This window comes from Panthera onca, chromosome D3 (assembly GCF_046562875.1).
Source record: "Panthera onca isolate mPanOnc1 chromosome D3, mPanOnc1 haplotype 2, whole genome shotgun sequence".
Lineage (NCBI taxonomy): Eukaryota > Metazoa > Chordata > Mammalia > Carnivora > Felidae > Panthera > Panthera onca.
This window is the reverse complement of record NC_138350.1, coordinates 32,309,612-32,327,920: the sequence shown is the minus strand read 5'-3', so window position 1 is coordinate 32,327,920 and position 18,309 is coordinate 32,309,612. Positions and strand designations below refer to the sequence as shown.

At 40.4% G+C, this 18,309-nt stretch overlaps 1 protein-coding gene across 6 annotated transcripts in view; it reads left to right on the top strand.

Moving 5' to 3' along the window:
- The window catches only part of LOC132665746 (piezo-type mechanosensitive ion channel component 2), a 476,941-nt gene that overhangs the window by 407,096 nt on the left and 51,536 nt on the right, over positions 1 to 18,309 (top strand). For all 6 annotated transcript variants that reach the window (XM_078435431.2, XM_078435426.2, XM_078435427.2 and 3 more), the window contains one exon: positions 2,413 to 2,527. In XM_078435431.2, coding sequence (XP_078291557.1) covers positions 2,413 to 2,527 — 115 coding nt within the window. The remainder of the gene's footprint in view (positions 1 to 2,412; positions 2,528 to 18,309) is intronic.

Below are 18,309 nucleotides of genomic sequence, written 5' to 3'. Positions count from 1 at the left end.
GAATTGGGATTTTTCCTCCTACTTTGTCATCACCATTTCCTGAAACAGACTGACCCTCTATCAAATGTTCCTGGCACTATACCGAGTTTGTAGCTCCAAACGTCAACATTAAGATAATTTACCTACAAATAGGGACTCCTCATAAGATTTTCTTCCCCTCTCTTTTTCCCCCTTCTTTGAATTATGTAAATTCTCATCTTAGTGAGAAAGCTTCGTCATTTGGGATTATAGGTAGAACCAGGAGTTTCCTTTTAATAAGGCAAAATCTTTTTTTTTAATTTTTTTTATGTTTATTTATTCTGAGAGAAAAGTAGAGGGAGAGAAAAAGTGGGGTAAGGGCAGAGAGAGGAAGAGAGAGAATCCCAAGCACAGACCTGATGCAGGGGCTCAAACTCACAAACCATGAGGTCATGACCCAAGCCCAAACCAAGAGTCTGACGCTTAACCAACGGAGCCACCCAGGTGCCCCAATAAGGCAAAATCCTAATGATACTCCCCCATCTACAAGAGTTCTGCAATTCTGTCCTAAATGACCCTTGTCTCTCTCCTTCTCACCCTCCCTCCCCATTTTTCTCCAGTGTAAAAGAATTCCTCCAACTTGTATACCTAATGCATTCACAAACCCTGAATTACTCTTTTATTTTCTATCTTGGGGATTCTGGCATTATCTAAAAGCAATATGGTCATAACCCATTTTTTTTTAAGAAAATGTCACCGTATGTTGCTCTTAAACCTGAAAATTTCTTGCATCTAGCAGTTCAGATTTTTTTTAAAGAATCAATATTTTGTGGAAGCAATTTGCTTATTAATTTACTAAAACTCAAAGATATTCTTTTTGGTAGGTGACAGGTTTAATAAGCAAGGGAACTTACATATTTGGCAAAGATATTCTTTCTTCTCTTTTAATTTTTTTTAATGTTTATTTTTGAAAGAGAGACAGAGACAGAGACAGAGCATGAACAGGAGAGGGGCAGAGAGAGAGAGAGAGACACAGAATCCGAAGCAGGCTCCAGGATCTGAGCCGTCAGCACAGAGCCCAACAGGGGGCTTGAATTCACGAACCACGAGATCATGACCTGAACCGGAATTGGATACTTAATCAACTGGGCCACCGAGGCACCCCCAAAGATATTCTTGATAGAGTTCCCAAGTAGCATGCTTAGTAAACATCTACCATAAATTCCTTCATGTGGTCCTTCTTTGTCCAGTGTCAGTTCATTTCTCATTTCTCAAAATACATTTTTGGCAGAAAATAGGATTATTTTTTGCCTCTTGGATTTATTATTATTCAGAAACAATACAGATGTTACACTTGTGTTAGTTGCCATTAGATTCAGATTTCTACCATTGGGAAAAAAGAAATTCTCTTCCTTAGTCACCCATGACTTTTACACTTCCGTACATCAAAAAGTTGGGTCCCTTTTTATTTTTACTGACCTCACAATGCCTGTGGTTTGCTTACACTGTGTTTTCCAAGGATTCCCGAAATCTGAAAGTCATACAGAGTACAGTGAAAGTGTCTGGGTTTACAAAGTGCCCCCACAAAACAGCCCTCCAACTTGAACATCATAATAGAAAACCCAGCTTCCCTGAGACCCAGGTGGCTTTGTGGGTGCATGAGGAGCATGCCTGCTTGGCTTCGTGATTACAGATGGCTGACTTTGTTTACCAGGGTTTTCTTTTTGTTCCTTCTGCATGATTTGGGAGACTATTGGTGGGTGGACTGTTCAACATTGCTCTGCGGTGGTTATCGGTTTTATCATATTAACGTAACCGTTTTCAGCTCTTGAATGAAAATGACAAAAGGCAACCAAGGTCACCACAGTTTTCCTTCCAGAACATTCTGGAATAACTCTGTAACCTTAATAGTGCAATCATTTTTCCTTTCCAAATACTAATCAGTCTACAGAACCCTTTCTCAAGTTGCTGGTCATAGCTCTTTTTCACAAGGGAGAGCATCAGATGTACTAAACTCTTTTCCCAAAGTAAATGAGTAAACGATGTTTTGTTTTTGACTCAAAGTTTATTAGTGAGGGGAGAAAACCACTCCAGTGACACTTAGCAAGAGGTCCAGCTTATTCCTATTGTGTGTAATACAAAAGAGTCAGTCACTGTCACAAGTGGTGGTGGTACATGGGGACTTGGGGGGAATGATGGTCACCCAAAGTATCTCCTGACTGTGATACCAAATGAAATACACTCCTACAACATCTGTTTTCATATTTTATTTCATGATCATGGAAATAGCACAGGTCAACTGAGAATACTGAGGGATGTGGGAGCAGAAGATTTAGTTTGTGCTGGCAGAAAAATATGTATATATTTCCAAAAGTCAGGAAGCTTGGTGTTGGTCCCTTTTCTTTTCATTTAAATATTAAAAAGGCAGAAAATAATTTAATTTTCTCCCTTCAGTTTGTTTATCAAGCCTGGATCACGGACCCTAAAACAGCACTCCGACAGAGGCGCAAAGAGAAAAAAAGGTCTGCAAGAGAAGAACAGAAAAGAAGGAGAAAAGGATCTGGGGATGGTGAGTGTTGAGTGAGCGCAGGGCCCAGCCAGCACTCTCTGTCCCTGTGGCCCTGGTGTCCCAAAGGGAACCACAAAGGACAGAAGCTTTGGAGGAATGACATTCTTACATTCTGAGGAATGCACAGAGTTCTACTTGTCCTTCGTTACTTGTGTCTGACCCTTGGAATAAATAAAAAGGTAAATTTAAGTTAAGGTACATTTTATAAAATAAGAGAGAGAGGAACAAATTAAACTCAAAGTAGAAGGAAGAATTAATGTTTTAAGCAGATGTTAAATTATAGAAAAGAAATACAAGACAAGATCTATCATTAAGTGAAAAGCTGTTCTTAGAAAAAACTAGTAAAATGGGTAAACCTTTGGAAGTTTGATTAAGAAGAAAAGGAAAAACACAGTATCAGGAACCAAAAATGGAACGTAACTACCAATGCCATATTCCACATTACATTTGAAAACATACGATAGGAACACATTTCTAAAGAGGGGAAAAACTCCAAGCTACAGCTAAGCACCAAAAGTGGAGTGAAAGTTCAAGTGGGGCGCTCAGAAAAAATATTTGCATTATATATGTCAGACTAAAAAATAGTATTCTGGATATATTAAGGACTTCTAAGAAGCAGTAAAAGAAAAGTTCTACCCAATAGATGAATAGATGTGAAAAACAATTCACAGATCAGGAAACGGAAACAGAGGAGCTCAGCTTCACTACTTATAGGAGAACCACAACCCATATTTTGACATACTGTTGTTTTGTTGTTGTTGTTGTTGTTGTTGTTGTTGTTGCTTTACCTATTGGATTGGGAAAAACCCAAACATTCGCTAATTTGTTAACAGCACCATTTGGAGTTAGTGGGAAGAGAAGTGTTTGTATGAGTTACAACCCATATAACACGACGAGCGGTGTCGTAGAGTAGTGCATCCCCTTTGAACAGCAATGTGTTGATATCTGTAACAATGTTAACTGTCCATCTCCCACTACAGATCTATCCCTCTTCTAGACATGTGGTTCAACTTGAAGCAACATCTGCACATGTGCACAAGGACCCATGTCTAAGAATACCTATCAAACATCATTTGTTTTGTTAATAACAAAAACTTGGAAGCATTCTCAATGTCTACATAAAGAAGAGTCAAGTAAATTATGTTACTATATATTATAAAATTCTATTCAGTAGTTAAAAAAGTGAGATGGATTATAGCTGATCCTAGAACAATGTGGGGGTTGGGGCACTGACCCTCACACAGTCAAAAATCTTGTATAACTTTTAACTTCCCCAAAACTTAACTAATAGTCTACTGTTGACCAGAAGGCTTACTGCTAGCATAAACAGTCGATTAACACACATTTTGTATGTTATATATGTTATATACTGTATTCTAACAATAAAGTAAGCTAGAGAAAGGAAAATGTTACCAGGAAATCATAAGGAAGACAAAATATATTTGCAGAACTTTACTGTATTTATTTAAAAAAAAAACCTCCACGTATAAATGGACCTGCACAGTTCAAACCTGTGTTGTTCCAGGGTCAGCTGTACTTTGAACTTGACATACTGTTAAATGAAAAGTACTGTGTTACAAATGGCAGCACATTATGAAACCATTTATGAAACAACGGAAACCAGCGTTCCTCAAGACAGTATTTTGCATTTTTAATGCATGCATATAACGGTGTATAAATGCAAGAGAAAGATCAGGAAGCATACTTATCAGTTACTAACGGTGATTACTTCTGGGGGAGGAGTGGGGAGACTGAGATTAAGTGGTATGATTATCTGTTATATTTTGATTCATTACGAAGAACATATACATCGATTTTTTGTGTGAAATTAAAAATGTATTCAAAAATCAAAGAAAAGCATAATTACTAATGGAACTCTAACTGCACAATCTGTCTCCTTTTTGACCATTCTGCCCCCTGCTGCCTCCTGGTAGCTTTAATCTGATTTTACTTTATTGGTTTGAAAGACAACATGAAGACACAGCCAATGTAACAAGTAAGCAGTCAAGAGCTGGGTGCAGAATCTCCCACCCACCCCCACAGGTGCCAAAGCCTCACAATATGTAGTGTTCATTTCCAGCCCTTACTCATGTGTGTATGTAAATATGCAGGCACCATTTCCTTTGTTTACTTTCAAAAATGAATCCGTGCTATACAAATCACTCTGGGGTAATCATTAGCAATGTATCATAAACATTTCTCATATTAAGTATTTATAAAACTATATCCTCCTTTTTTTAATGGCTGCAAAATACTCTACAATATGGATATGCATAATTTATTCAACTATTCCATCACTAATGGACATTAAGTTTGCTTTCAAATTTTTGCCACAATGAATAATGCTATCATAGATATTCTTGCACAGAAATTCATACAGTCATACATACATGTGGGTGTGAATGTGTGTGTGTGTGTGTGTGTGTGCATGTGTGTGTGTGTGTAGTGTAAAGCCACAAAGAATACAAACTTTCCACAGAAAAGTCATCAAAAGTGGGATTTCTGAGTTAGGAGGTGTGACTTGTTTTTTTTACTTTAATCTAGTTTCCCAAAAGGTTTTAGAAATTTATACTCCTACATGTAAGGGATAGGAGTGTCCATTTCCCTGTACCCTTACCCTATAGGATGTTATTACTTTTTTTTTTTTTTACTGTTGGTCTTTCTTAGGGATGACAAATGACTTTTGTTTTCATTTGAGCTTTCCTAACTAATAAGACTGAACATTTTTTATTTCCTATTTTTCATGGCATTTTGCTTCCCAATCTAAGATTTAAACATTTTTATCATTTTCTGTAGTATCATTCTACTGGGTTGTTTGCCCTTATTAATTTAGGGACTATTTTTATGTTAGGGATAGTATCCTTTTTTCATGTGTTACAAGTTTGTTTCCCCATCCAGTTTTTATCTTTTGATTTAGTTTATGGTATCTATTATCTAAACAAGTTTTATTTTTTTGTGATGTCAACGATGTCTCCCATGTCTTTTTGCAGTTTCCAGGTTTCCATGTTGCTTAAGAAAGTCTTTCCCCCACATATAATACAAATGGTCTCCCTTATTTCCTCCCAAGTCTATTTACACGTTGAATTTTTTTTTCCACTTGTATAGTATTTTTTTATTAATATATGAAATTTATTGTCAAATTGGTTTCCATACAACACCCAGTGCACATCCCAAAAGGTGCCCTCCTCCATACCCGTCACCCACCCTCCCCTCCCTCCCACCCCCCATCAACCCTCAGTTCTCAGTTTTTAACAGTCTCTTATGCTTTGACTCTCTCCCACTCTAACCTCTTTTTATTTTTTTCCTTCCCCTCCCCCATGGGTTTCTGTTAAGTTTCTCAGGATCCACATAAGAGTGAAACCATATGGTATCTGTCTTTCTCTGTATGGCTTATTTCACTTAGCATCACACTCTCCAGTTCCATCCACGTTGCTACAAAAGGCCATATTTCATTCTTTCTCATTGCCACGTAGTATTCCATTGTGTATATAAACCACAATTTCTTTATCCATTCATCAGTTGATGGACATTTAGGCTCTTTCCATAATTTGGCTATTGCTGAGAGTGCTGCTATAAACATTGGGGTACAAGTGCCCTGATGCATCAGTACTCCTGTATCCCTTGGGTAAATTCCTAGCAGTGCTACTGCTGGGTCGTAGGGTAGGTCTATTTTTAATTTTCTGAGGAACCTCCACAGTGTTTTCCAGAGTGGCTGCACCAGTTTGCATTCCCACCAACAGTGCAAGAGGGTTCCCGTTTCTCCACATCCTCTCCAGCATCTATAGTCTCCTGATTTCTTCATTTTGGCCACTCTGACTGGCGTGAGGTGATATCTGAGTGTGGTTTTGATTTGTATTTCCCTGATAAGGAGTGACGTTGAACATCTTTTCATGTGCCTGTTGGCCATCCGGATGTCTTCTTTAGAGAAGTGTCTATTCATGTTTTCTGCCCATTTCTTCACTGGGTTATTTGTTTTTCGGGTGTGGAGTTTGGTGAGCTCTTTATAGATTTTGGATACTAGCCCTTTGTCCGATATGTCATTTGCAAATATCTTTTCCCATTCCGTTGGTTGCCTTTTAGTTTTGTTGGTTGTTTCCTTTGCTGTGCAGAAGCTTTTTATCTTCATAAGGTCCCAGTAATTCACCTTTGGCTTTTAATTCCCTTGCCTTTGGGGATGTGTCGAGTAAGAGATTGCTACGGTTGAGGTCAGAGAGGTCTTTTCCTACTTTCTCCTCTAGGGTTTTGATGGTTTCCTGTCTCACATTCAGGTCCTTTATCCATTTTGAGTTTATTTTTGTGAATGGTGTGAGAAAGTGGTCTAGTTTCAACCTTCTGCATGTTGCTGTCCAGTTCTCTCAGCACCATTTGTTAAAGAGACTGTCTTTTTTCCATTGGATGTTCTTTCCTGCTTTGTCAAAGATGAGTTGGCCATACGTTTGTGGGTCTAGTTCTGGGGTTTCTATTCTATTCCATTGGTCTATGTGTCTGTTTTTGTGCCAATACCATGCTGTCTTGATGATGACAGCTTTGTAGTAGAGGCTAAAGTCTGGGATTGTGATGCCTCCTGCTTTGGTCTTCTTCTTCAAAATGACTTTGGCTATTCGGGGCCTTTTGTGGTTCCATATGAATTTTAGGATTGCTTGTTCTAGTTTCGAGAAGAATGCTGGTGCAATTTTGATTGGGATTGCATTGAATGTGTAGATAGCTTTGGGTAGTATTGACATTTTGACAATATTTATTCTTCCAATCCATGAGCAGGGAATGTTTTTCCATTTCTTTATATCTTCTTCAATTACCTTCATAAGCTTTCTATACTTTTCAGCATACAGATCTTTTACATCTTTGGTTAGATTTATTCCTAGGTATTTTATGCTTCTTGGTGCAATTGTGAATGGGATCAGTTTCTTTATTTGTCTTTCTGTTGCTTCATTGTTAGTGTATAAGATGCAACTGATTTCTGTACATTGATTTTGTATCCTGCAACTTTGCTGAATTCATGTATCAGTTCTAGCAGACTTTTGGTGGAGTCTGTCGGATTTTCCATGTATAATATCATGTCATCTGCAAAAAGCGAAAGCTTGACTTCATCTTTGCCAATTTTGATGCCTTTGATTTCCTTTTGTTGTCTGATTGCTGATGCTAGAACTTCCAGCACTATGTTAAACAACAGCGGTGAGAGTGGGCATCCCTGTCGTGTTCCTGATCTCAGGGAAAAAGCTCTCAATTTTTTCCCATTGAGGATGATGTTAGCTGTAGGCTTTTCATAAATGGCTTTTATGATCTTTAAGTATGTTCCTTCTATCCCGACTTTCTCAAGGGTTTTTATTAAGAAAGGGTGCTGGATTTTGTCAAAGGCCTTTTCTGCATCGATTGACAGGATCATATGGTTCTTCTCTTTTTTTTTGTTAATGTGATGTATCACGTTGATTGATTTGCGAATGTTGAACCAGCCCTGCATCCCAGGAATGAATCCCACTTGATCATGGTGAATAATTCTTTTTATATGCTGTTGAATTCGATTTGCTAGTATCTCATTGAGAATTTTTGCATCCATATTCATCAGGGATATTGGCCTGTAGTTCTCTTTTTTTACTGGGTCTCTGTCTGGTTTAGGAATCAAAGTAATACTGGCTTCATAGAATGAGTCTGGAAGTTTTCCCTCCCTTTCTATTTCTTGGAATAGCTTGAGAAGGATAGGTATTATCTCTGCTTTAAACGTCTGGTAGAACTCCCCTGGGAAGCCATCTGGTCCTGGACTCTTATTTGTTGGGAGATTTTTGATAACCGATTCAATTTCTTCACTGGTTATGGGTCTGCTCAAGCTTTCTATTTCCTCCTGATTGAGTTTTGGAACAGTGTGGGTGTTTAGGAATTTGTCCATTTCTTCCAGGTTGTCCAATTTGTTGGCATATAATTTTTCATAGTATTCCCTGATAATTGTTTGTATCTCTGAGGGATTGGTTGTAATCATTCCATTTTCATTCATGATTTTATCTATTTGGGTCATCTCCCTTTTCTTTTTGAGAAGCCTGGCTAGAGGTTTGTCAATTTTGTTTATTTTTTAAAAAAACCAACTCTTGGTTTCATTGATCTGCTCTACAGTTTTTTTAGATTCTATATTGTTTATTTCTGCTCTGATCTTTATGATTTCTCTTCTTCTGCTGGGTTTAGGATGCCTTTGCTGTTCTGCTTCTATTTCCTTTAGGTGTGCTGTTAGATTTTGTATTTGGGATTTTTCTTGTTTCTTGAGATAGGCCTGGATTGCAATGTATTTTCCTCTCAGGACTGCCTTTGCTGCGTCCCAAAGCGTTTGGATTGTTGTATTTTCATTTTCGTTTGTTTCCATATATGTTTTTAATTTCTTCTCTAATTGCCTGGATGACCCACTCATTCGTTAGTAGGGTGTTCTTTAACCTCCATGCTTTTGGAGGTTGTCCAGACTTTTTCCTGTGGTTGATTTCAAGCTGCATAGCATTGTGGTCCAAGTGTATGCATGGTATGATCTCAATTCTTGTATACTTATGAAGGGCTGTTTTGTGACCCAGTATGTGATCTATCTTGGAGAATGTTCCATGTGCACTCAAGAAGAAAGTATATTCTGTTGCTTTGGGATGCAGACTTCTAAATATATCTGTCAAGTCCATCTGGTCCAATGTATCATTCAGGGCCCTTGTTTCTTTATTGACCGTGTGTCTAGATGATCTATCCATTTCTGTAAGTGGGGTGTTAAAGTCTCCTGCAATTACCACATTCTTACCAATAAGGTTGCTTATGTTTATGAGTAATTGTTTTATATATTTGGGGGCTCCTGTATTTGGCGAATAGACATTTATAATTGTTAGCTCTTCCTGATGGATAGACCCTGTAATTATTATATAATGCCCTTCTTCATCTCTTGTTACAGTCTTTCATTTAAAGTCTAGTTTGTCTGATAGAAGTATGGCTACTCTAGCTTTCTTTTGGCTCCCAGTAGCATGATAAATAGTTCTCCATCCCCTTACTCTCAATCTAAAGGTGTCCTCAGATCTAAAATGAGTCTCTTGTAGACAGCAAATAGATGGGTCTTGTGTTTTTATCCATTCTGATACCCTATGTCTTTTGGTTGGCGCATTTAGTCCATTTACATTCAGTGTTATTATAGAAAGATACGGGTTTAGAGTCATTGTGATGTCTGTATGTTTTATGCTTGTAGCGATGTCTCTGGTACTTTGTCTCACAGGATCCCCCTTAGGATCTCTTGTAGGGCTGGTTTAGTGGTGACAAATTCCTTCAGTTTTTGTTTGTTTGGGAAGACCTTTATCTCTCCTTCTATTCTAAATGACAGACTTGCTGGATAAAGGATTCTCGGCTGCATATTTTTTCTGTTTAGCACACTGAAGATATCGTGCCAATCCTTTCTGGCCTGCCAAGTTTCAAAAGAGAGATCGGTCACGAGTCTTATAGGTCTCCCTTTATATGTGAGGGCACGTTTATCCCTTGCTGCTTTCAGAATTTTCTCTTTATCCTTGTATTTTGCCAGTTTCACTATGATATGTCGTGCAGAAGATCGATTCAAGTTACGTCTGAAGGGAGTTCTCTGTGCCTCTTGGATTTCAGTGCCTTTTTCCTTCCCCAGTTCAGGGAAGTTCTCAGCTATTATTTCTTCAAGTACCCCTTCAGCACCTTTCCCTCTCTCTTCCTCCTCTGGGATACCAATTATGCGTATATTATTTCTTTTTAGTGTATCACTTAGTTCTCTAATTTTCCCCTCATACTCCTGGATTTTTTTATCTCTCTTTCTCTCAGCTTCCTCTTTTTCCATAACTTTATCTTCTAGTTCACCTATTCTCTCCTCTGCCTCTTCAATCCGAGCTGTCGTCGTTTCCATTTTGTTTTGCATTTCGTTTAAAGTGCTTTTCAGCTCCTCGTGACTGTTCCTTAGTCCCTTGATCTCTGTAGCAAGAGATTCTCTGCTGTCCTCTATACTGTTTTCAAGCCCAGCGATTAATTTTATGACTATTATTCTAAATTCACTTTCTGTTATATTATTTAAATCCTTTTTGATCAGTTCATTAGCTGTTGTTATTTCCTGGAGATTCTTCTGAGGGGAATTGTTCCATTTGGTCATTTTGGATAGTCCCTGGAGTGGTGCGGACCTGCAGGGCACTTCCCCTGTGCTGTGGTGTATAACTGGAGTTAGTGGGCGGGGCCGCAGTCCGACCTGATGTCTGCCCCCAGCCCACCGCTGGGGCCACAGTCAGACTGGTGTGTGCCTTCTCTTCCCCTCTCCTAGGGGCGGGATTCACTCTGGGGTGGCGTGGCCCGTCTGGGCTACTTGCACACTGCCAGGCTTGTGGTGCTGGGGATCTGGCGTATTAGCTGGGGTGGGTAGGCAAGGTGCACGGGGGCAGGAGGGGCAGGCTTAGCTCGCTTCTCCTTAGGTGATCCACTTCAGGAGGGGCCCTGTGGCAGCTCAAGGGAGTCAGATCTGCTGCCGGAGGTTTGGCTCCGCAGAAGCACAGAGTTGGGTGTTTGCGCGGAGCGAGCAAGTTCCCTGGCAGGAACCGGTTCCCTTTGGGATTTTGGCTGGGGGATGGGCGGGGGAGATGGCGCTGGCGAGCGCCTTTGTTCCCCACCAAACTGAGCTCTGTCGTCTGGGGGCTCAGCAGCTCTCCCTCCCGTTGTCCTCCAGCCTTCCCGCTTTCCGAGCAGAGCTGTTAACTTATGACCTCCCAGACGCTAAGTCGCACTTGCTGTCGGAACACAGTCCATCCGGCCTCTCTGCTTTTGCCAGCCAGACTCAGGGGTTCTGCTTGGCCTGCGAGCCGCCCCTCCGCCCCGGCTCCCTCCCGCCAGTCCGTGGAGCGCGCACCGCCTCGCCGCCCTTCCTACCCTCTTCCGTGGGCCTCTCGTCTGTGCTTGGCTCCGGAGACTCCCTTCTGCTAATCCTCTGGCGGTTTTCTGGGTTCTTTAGGCAGGTGTAGGTGGAATCTAAGTGATCAGCAGGACGCGCGGTGAGTCCAGCGTCCTCCTATGCTACATGTTGAATTTTTATTCCATGAAGTAGAGATCTACTTTGTTTACTTTTACATAGATAGGCAATTATGCTATAGCCCTGCTGACTACATGATCCTCCCTTTTCCGAGGGAATTTAAATGCCACTTTTGTCAATATTAAGTTCCTAATTATTCTTTGGTATGTTGCTGGACTCTGGACTTTGATCCACTATCCTACTGTCTGGCTCTGGGTCAGTGTCATCTGTTGAGTTCAGTAGCTTATAGAGGTTTTAATATTTAGTGTTGCAAGTTCCCCTCACTACCCCATTTATTTTTCCAAACTTGTATTTGCTCTTTTCAGACATTTGTGCTTACAAAATTCATTGACTGGCTCTAAAAATGTGTCTTTTAGTCATCTTGTAAATACCTCATTGCTCTGTGTCATAGCGACTATTTCATGCACAGATGTTGACCTTCAGATTGAAAACAGCAATAATTAGAAGATACCGGGACTGAAATAGATGTTTATTTATTTCTTTAATAAATATTTATTTAGCCGCTTCTTCTTTGGTAGAGGGGCTCATCTATTCCAGATTACTTTCAGACAGAAGAAGCACACCTTCCTAAGTGCCAGGTGTTGCCATAAGTGCTTTCTATGCAGTAACTCATTTGTCCTTACAACAGTCCAAGGCATTTTACTCTCCCTGTCCCACAGATGAGGAAATGAGGTACCAGAGAGGGAAGGAACTGGCCTCTGGTCACACAGCCATCCAGATGGGTCTGGAATTCATGCAGGCATCGTGGCTCCAGACCCTCTATCTTGACAAATGGGGACCACAAGTATAGGGGAAAATCCCTTATGGTGTAGAAAGTGCAGAGTTTCACTTAAAAAATTAAGCACAGATAAAATGGTGTGGGACTAGAAGGAAAAAGGAGAACTTATAGCTGGGAGTATTAAGGAATGCAGTGCTTCATGAAAAACTCTTTTAATAGAGCCTGACATCCTGCCAGAAGAAAGCAAGGCCATGTATGAAAACTAAAGGGCAGGTCAGCTTAGTTGATAAAGACAGGATGTGAAGCAGAGTAGTGGAAAACAGCATAGAAAGTAAGTTTGAAAAGATTAATTGAAGTTAGATTGTGAATGGTTTTAGTACCATTAGATAAAATACATGGGGCCCAGTGAAAGTTGGATTTTCTTTTTTTTTTTTTTTTTTTTTTTAATTTTTTAATATATGGAATTTACTGTCAAATTGGTTTCCATACAACACCCAGTGCACATCCCAAAAGGTGCCCTCCTCAATACCCATCACCCACCCTGCCCTCCCTCCCACCCCCCATCAACCCTCAGTTTGTTCTCAGTTTTTAACAGTCTCTAATGCTTTGGCTCTCTCCCACTCTAACCTCTTTTTTTTTTTTTTTTTTTTTTTTCCTTCCCCTCCCCCATGGGTTTCTGTTATGTTTCTCAGGATCCACATAAGAGTGAAACCATATGGTATCTGTCTTTCTCTGTATGGCTTATTTCACTTAGCATCACACTCTCCAGTTCCATCCATGTTGCTACAAAAGGCCATATTTCATTTTTTCTCATTGCCACGTAGTATTCCATTGTGTATATAAACCACAATTTCTTTATCCATTCATCAGTTGATGGACATTTAGGCTCTTTCCATAATTTGGCTATTGTTGAGAGTGCCGCTATAAACATTGGGGTACAGGTGCCCCTATGCATCAGTACTCCTGTATCCCTTGGATAAATTCCTAGCAGTGCTATTGCTGGGTCATAGGGTAGGTCTATTTTTAATTTTCTGAGGAACCTCCACACTGCTTTCCAGAGCGGCTGCACCAATTTGCATTCCCACCAACAGTGCAAGAGGGTTCCTGTTTCTCCACATCCTCTCCAGCATCTATAGTCTCCTGATTTCTTCATTTTGGCCACTCTGACTGGCGTGAGGTGGTATCTGAGTGTGGTTTTGATTTGTATTTCCCTGATAAGGAGTGACGTTGAACATCTTTTCATGTGCCTGTTGGCCATCCGGATGTCTTCTTTAGAGAAGTGTCTATTCATGTTTTCTGCCCATTTCTTCACTGGGTTATTTGTTTTTCGGGTGTGGAGTTTGATGAGCTCTTTATAGATTTTGGATACTAGCCCTTTGTCCGATGTGTCATTTGCAAATATCTTTTCCCATTCCGTTGCTTGCCTTTTAGTTTTGTTGGTTGTTTCCTTTGCTGTGCAGAAGCTTTTTATCTTCATAAGGTCCCAGTAATTCACTTTTGCTTTTAATTCCCTTGCCTTTGGGGATGTGCCGAGTAAGAGATTGCTACGGCTGAGGTCAGAGAGGTCTTTTCCCGCTTTCTCCTCTAAGGTTTTGATGGTTTCCTGTCTCACATTCAGGTCCTTTATCCATTTTGAGTTTATTTTTGTGAATGGTGTGAGAAAGTGGTCTAGTTTCAACCTTCTGCATGTTGCTGTTCAGTTCTCCCAGCACCATTTGTTAAATAGACTGTCTTTTTTCCATTGGATGTTCTTTCCTGCTTTGTCAAAGATGAGTTGGCCATACGTTTGTGGGTCTAGTTCTGGGGTTTCTATTCTATTCCATTGGTCTATGTGTCTGTTTTTATGCCAATACCATGCTGTCTTGATGATGACAGCTTTGTAGTAGAGGCTAAAGTCTGGGATTGTGATGCCTCCTGCTTTGGTCTTCTTCTTCAAAATTACTTTGGCTATTCGGGGCCTTTTGTGGTTCCATATGAATTTTAGGATTGCTTGTTCTAGTTTCGAGAAGAATGCTGGTGCAATTTTGATAGGGATTGCATTGAATGTGTAGATAGCTTTGGGTAGTATTGACATTTTGACAATATTTATTCTTCCAATCCATGAGCAGGGAATGTCTTTCCATTTCTTTATATCTTCTTCAATTACCTGCATAAGCTTTCTATAGTTTTCAGCATACAGATCTTTTACATCTTTGGTTAGATTTATTCCTAGGTATTTTATGCTTCTTGGTGCAATTGTGAATGGGATCAGTTTCTTCATTTGTCTTTCTGTTGCTTCATTGTTAGTGTATAAGAATGCAACTGATTTCTGCACATTGATTTTGTATCCTGCAACTTTGCTGAATTCATGTATCAGTTCTAGCAGACTTTTGGTGGAGTCTATCGGATTTTCCATGTATAATATCATGTCATCTGCAAAAAGCGAAAGCTTGACTTCATCTTTGCCAATTTTGATGCCTTTGATTTCCTTTTGTTGTCTGATTGCTGATGCTAGAACTTCCAGCACTATATTAAACAGCAGCGGTGACAGTGGGCATCCCTGTCATGTTCCTGATCTCAGGGAAAAAGCTCTCAGTTTTTCCCCGTTGAGGATGATGTTAGCTGTGGGCTTTTCATAAATGGCCTTTATGATCTTTAAGTATGTTCCTTCTATCCCGACTTTCTCAAGGGTTTTTATTAAGAAAGGGTGCTGGATTTTGTCAAAGGCCTTTTCTGCATCGATTGACAGGATCATATGGTTCTTCTCTTTTTTTTTGTTAATGTGATGTATCACGTTGATTGATTTGCGAATGTTGAACCAGCCCTGCATCCCAGGAATGAATCCCACTTGATCATGGTGAATAATTCTTTTTATATGCTGTTGAATTTGATTTGCTAGTATCTTATTAAGAATTTTTGCATCCATATTCATCAGGGATATTGGCCTGTAGTTCTCTTTTTTTACTGGGTCTCTGTCTGGTTTAGGAATCAAAGTAATACTGGCTTCATAGAATGAGTCTGGAAGTTTTCCTTCCCTTTCTATTTCTTGGAATAGCTTGAGAAGGATAGGTGTTATCTCTGCTTTAAATGTCTGGTAGAACTCCCCTGGGAAGCCATCTGGTCCTGGACTCTTATTTGTTGGGAGATTTTTGATAACCGATTCAATTTCTTCGCTGGTTATGGGTCTGTTCAAGCTTTCTATTTCCTCCTGATTGAGTTTTGGAAGAGTGTGGGTGTTTAGAAATTTGTCCATTTCTTCCAGGTTGTCCAATTTGCTGGCATATAATTTTTCATAGTATTCCCTGATAATTGTTTGTATCTCTGAGGGATTGGTTGTAATCATTCCATTTTCATTCATGATTTTATCTATTTGGGTCATCTCCCTTTTCTTTTTGAGAAGCCTGGCTAGAGGTTTGTCAATTTTGTTTATTTTTTAAAAAAACCAACTCTTGGTTTCGTTGATCTGCTCTACAGTTTTTTTAGATTCTATATTGTTTATTTCTGCTCTGATCTTTATTATTTCTCTTCTTCTGCTGGGTTTAGGCTGCCTTTGCTGTTCTGCTTCTATTTCCTTTAGGTGTGCTGTTAGATTTTGTATTTGGGATTTTTCTTGTTTCTTGAGATAGGCCTGGATTGCAATGTATTTTCCTCTCAGGACTGCCTTCGCTGCATCCCAGAGCGTTTGGATTGTTGTATTTTCATTTTCGTTTGTTTCCATATATGTTTTAATTTCTTCTCTAATTGCCTGGTTGACCCACTCATTCGTTAGTAGGGTGTTCTTTAACCTCCATGCTTTTGGAGGTTTTCCAGACTTTTTCCTGTGGTTGATTTCAAGCTTCATAGCATTGTGGTCTGAAAGTATGCATGGTATAATTTCAATTCTTGTAAACTTATGAAGGGCTGTTTTGTGACCCAGTATATGATCTATCTTGGAGAATGTTCCATGTGCACTCGAGAAGAAAGTATATTCTGTTGCTTTGGGATGCAGAGTTCTAAATATATCTGTCAAGTCCATCTGATCCAATGTATCATTCAGGGCCCTTGTTTCTTTATTGACTGTGTGTCTAGATGATCTATCCATTTCTGTAAGTGGGGTGTTAAAGTCCCCTGCAATGACCACATTCTTATCAATAAGGTTGCTTATGTTTATGAGTAATTGTTTTATATATCTGGGGGCTCGGGTATTTGGCGCATAGACATTTATAATAGTTAGCTCTTCCTGGTGGATAGACCCTGTGATTATTATATAATGCCCTTCTTCATCTCTTGTTACAGCCTTTAATTTAAAGTCTAGTTTGTCTGATATAAGTATGGCTACTCCAGCTTTCTTTTGGCTTCCAGGAGCATGATAAATAGTTCTCCATCCCCTCACTCTCAATCTAAAGGTGTCCTCAGATCTAAAATGAGTCTCTTGTAGACAGCAAATAGATGGGTCTTGTTTTTTTATCCATTCTGATACCCTATGTCTTTTAGTTGGCGCATTTAATCCATTTATATTCAGTGTTATTATAGAAAGATATGGGTTTAGAGTCATTGTGATGTCTGTATGTTTTATGCTTGTAGTGATGTCTCTGGTACTTTGTCTCACAGGATCCCCCTTAGGATCTCTTGTAGGGCTGGTTTCGTGGTGACAAATTCCTTCAGTTTTTGTTTGTTTGGGAAGACCTTTATCTCTCCTTCTATTCTAAATGACAGACTTGCTGGATAAAGGATTCTCGGCTGCATATTTTTTCTGTTTAGCACACTGTAGATATCGTGCCAAGCCTTTCTGGCCTGCCAAGTTTCAAAGGAGAGATCAGTCACGAGTCTTATAGGTCTCCCTTTATATGTGAGGGCACGTTTATCCCTTGCTGCTTTCAGAATTTTCTCTTTATCCTTGTATTTTGCCAGTTTCACTATGATATGTCGTGCAGAAGATCGATTCAAGTTACGTCTGAAGGGAGTTCTCTGTGCCTCTTGGATTTCAATGCCTTTTTCCTTCCCCAGTTCAGGGAAGTTCTCAGCTATAATTTGTTCAAGTACCCCTTCAGCACCTTTCCCTCTCTCTTCCTCCTCTGGGATACCAATTATGCGTATATTATTTTTTTTTAGTGTATCACTTAGTTCTCTAATTTTCCCCTCATACTCCTGGATTTTTTTATCCCTCTTTCTTTCAGCTTCCTCTTTCTCCATAACTTTATCTTCTAGTTCACCTATTCTCTCCTCTGCCTCTTCAAGCCGAGCCATCGTGGATTCCATTTTGTTTTGCAATTCGTTTAAAGCGTTTTTCAACTCCTCGTGACTGTTCCTTAGTCCCTCGATCTTTGTGGCAAGAGATTCTCTGCTGTCCTGTATACTGTTTTCAAGCCCAGCGATTAATTTTATGACTATTATTCTAAATTCACTTTCTGTTATATTATTTAAATCCTTTTTGATCAGTTCATTAGCTGTTGTTATTTCCTGGAGATTCTTCTGAGGGGAATTCTTCCGTTTGGTCATTTTGGAGAGTCCCTGGCGTGGTGAGGACCTGCAGTGCACTTCCCCTGTGCTGTGGTGTATAACTGGAGTTAGTGGGCGGGGCCGCAGTCCGACCCGATGTCTGCCCCCAGCCCACTGCTGGGGCCACAGTCAGACTGGTGTGTGCCTTCTCTTCCCCTCTCCTAGGGGCGGGATTCACTGTGGGGTGGCGTGTCCCGTCTGGGCTACTTGCACACTGCCAGGCTTGTGGTGCTGGGGATCTGGCGTATTAGCTGGGGTGGGTAGGCAAGGTGCACGGTGGCAGGAGGGGCAGGCTTAGTTCGCTTCTCCTTAGGTGATCCACTTCAGGAGGGGCCCTGTGGCAGCGGGAGGGAGTCAGATCCGCTGCCGGAGGTTTGGCTCCGCAAAAGCACAGAGTTGGGTGTTTGCGCGGAGCGAGCAAGTTCCCTGGCAGGAACTGGTTCCCTTTGGGATTTTGGCTGGGGGATGGGTGGGGGAGATGGCGCTGGCGCCTTTGTTCCCCGCCAAGCTGAGCTCTGCCGTCCGGGGGCTCAGCAGCTCTCCCTCCCTTTGTCCTCCAGCCTTCCCGCTTTCCGA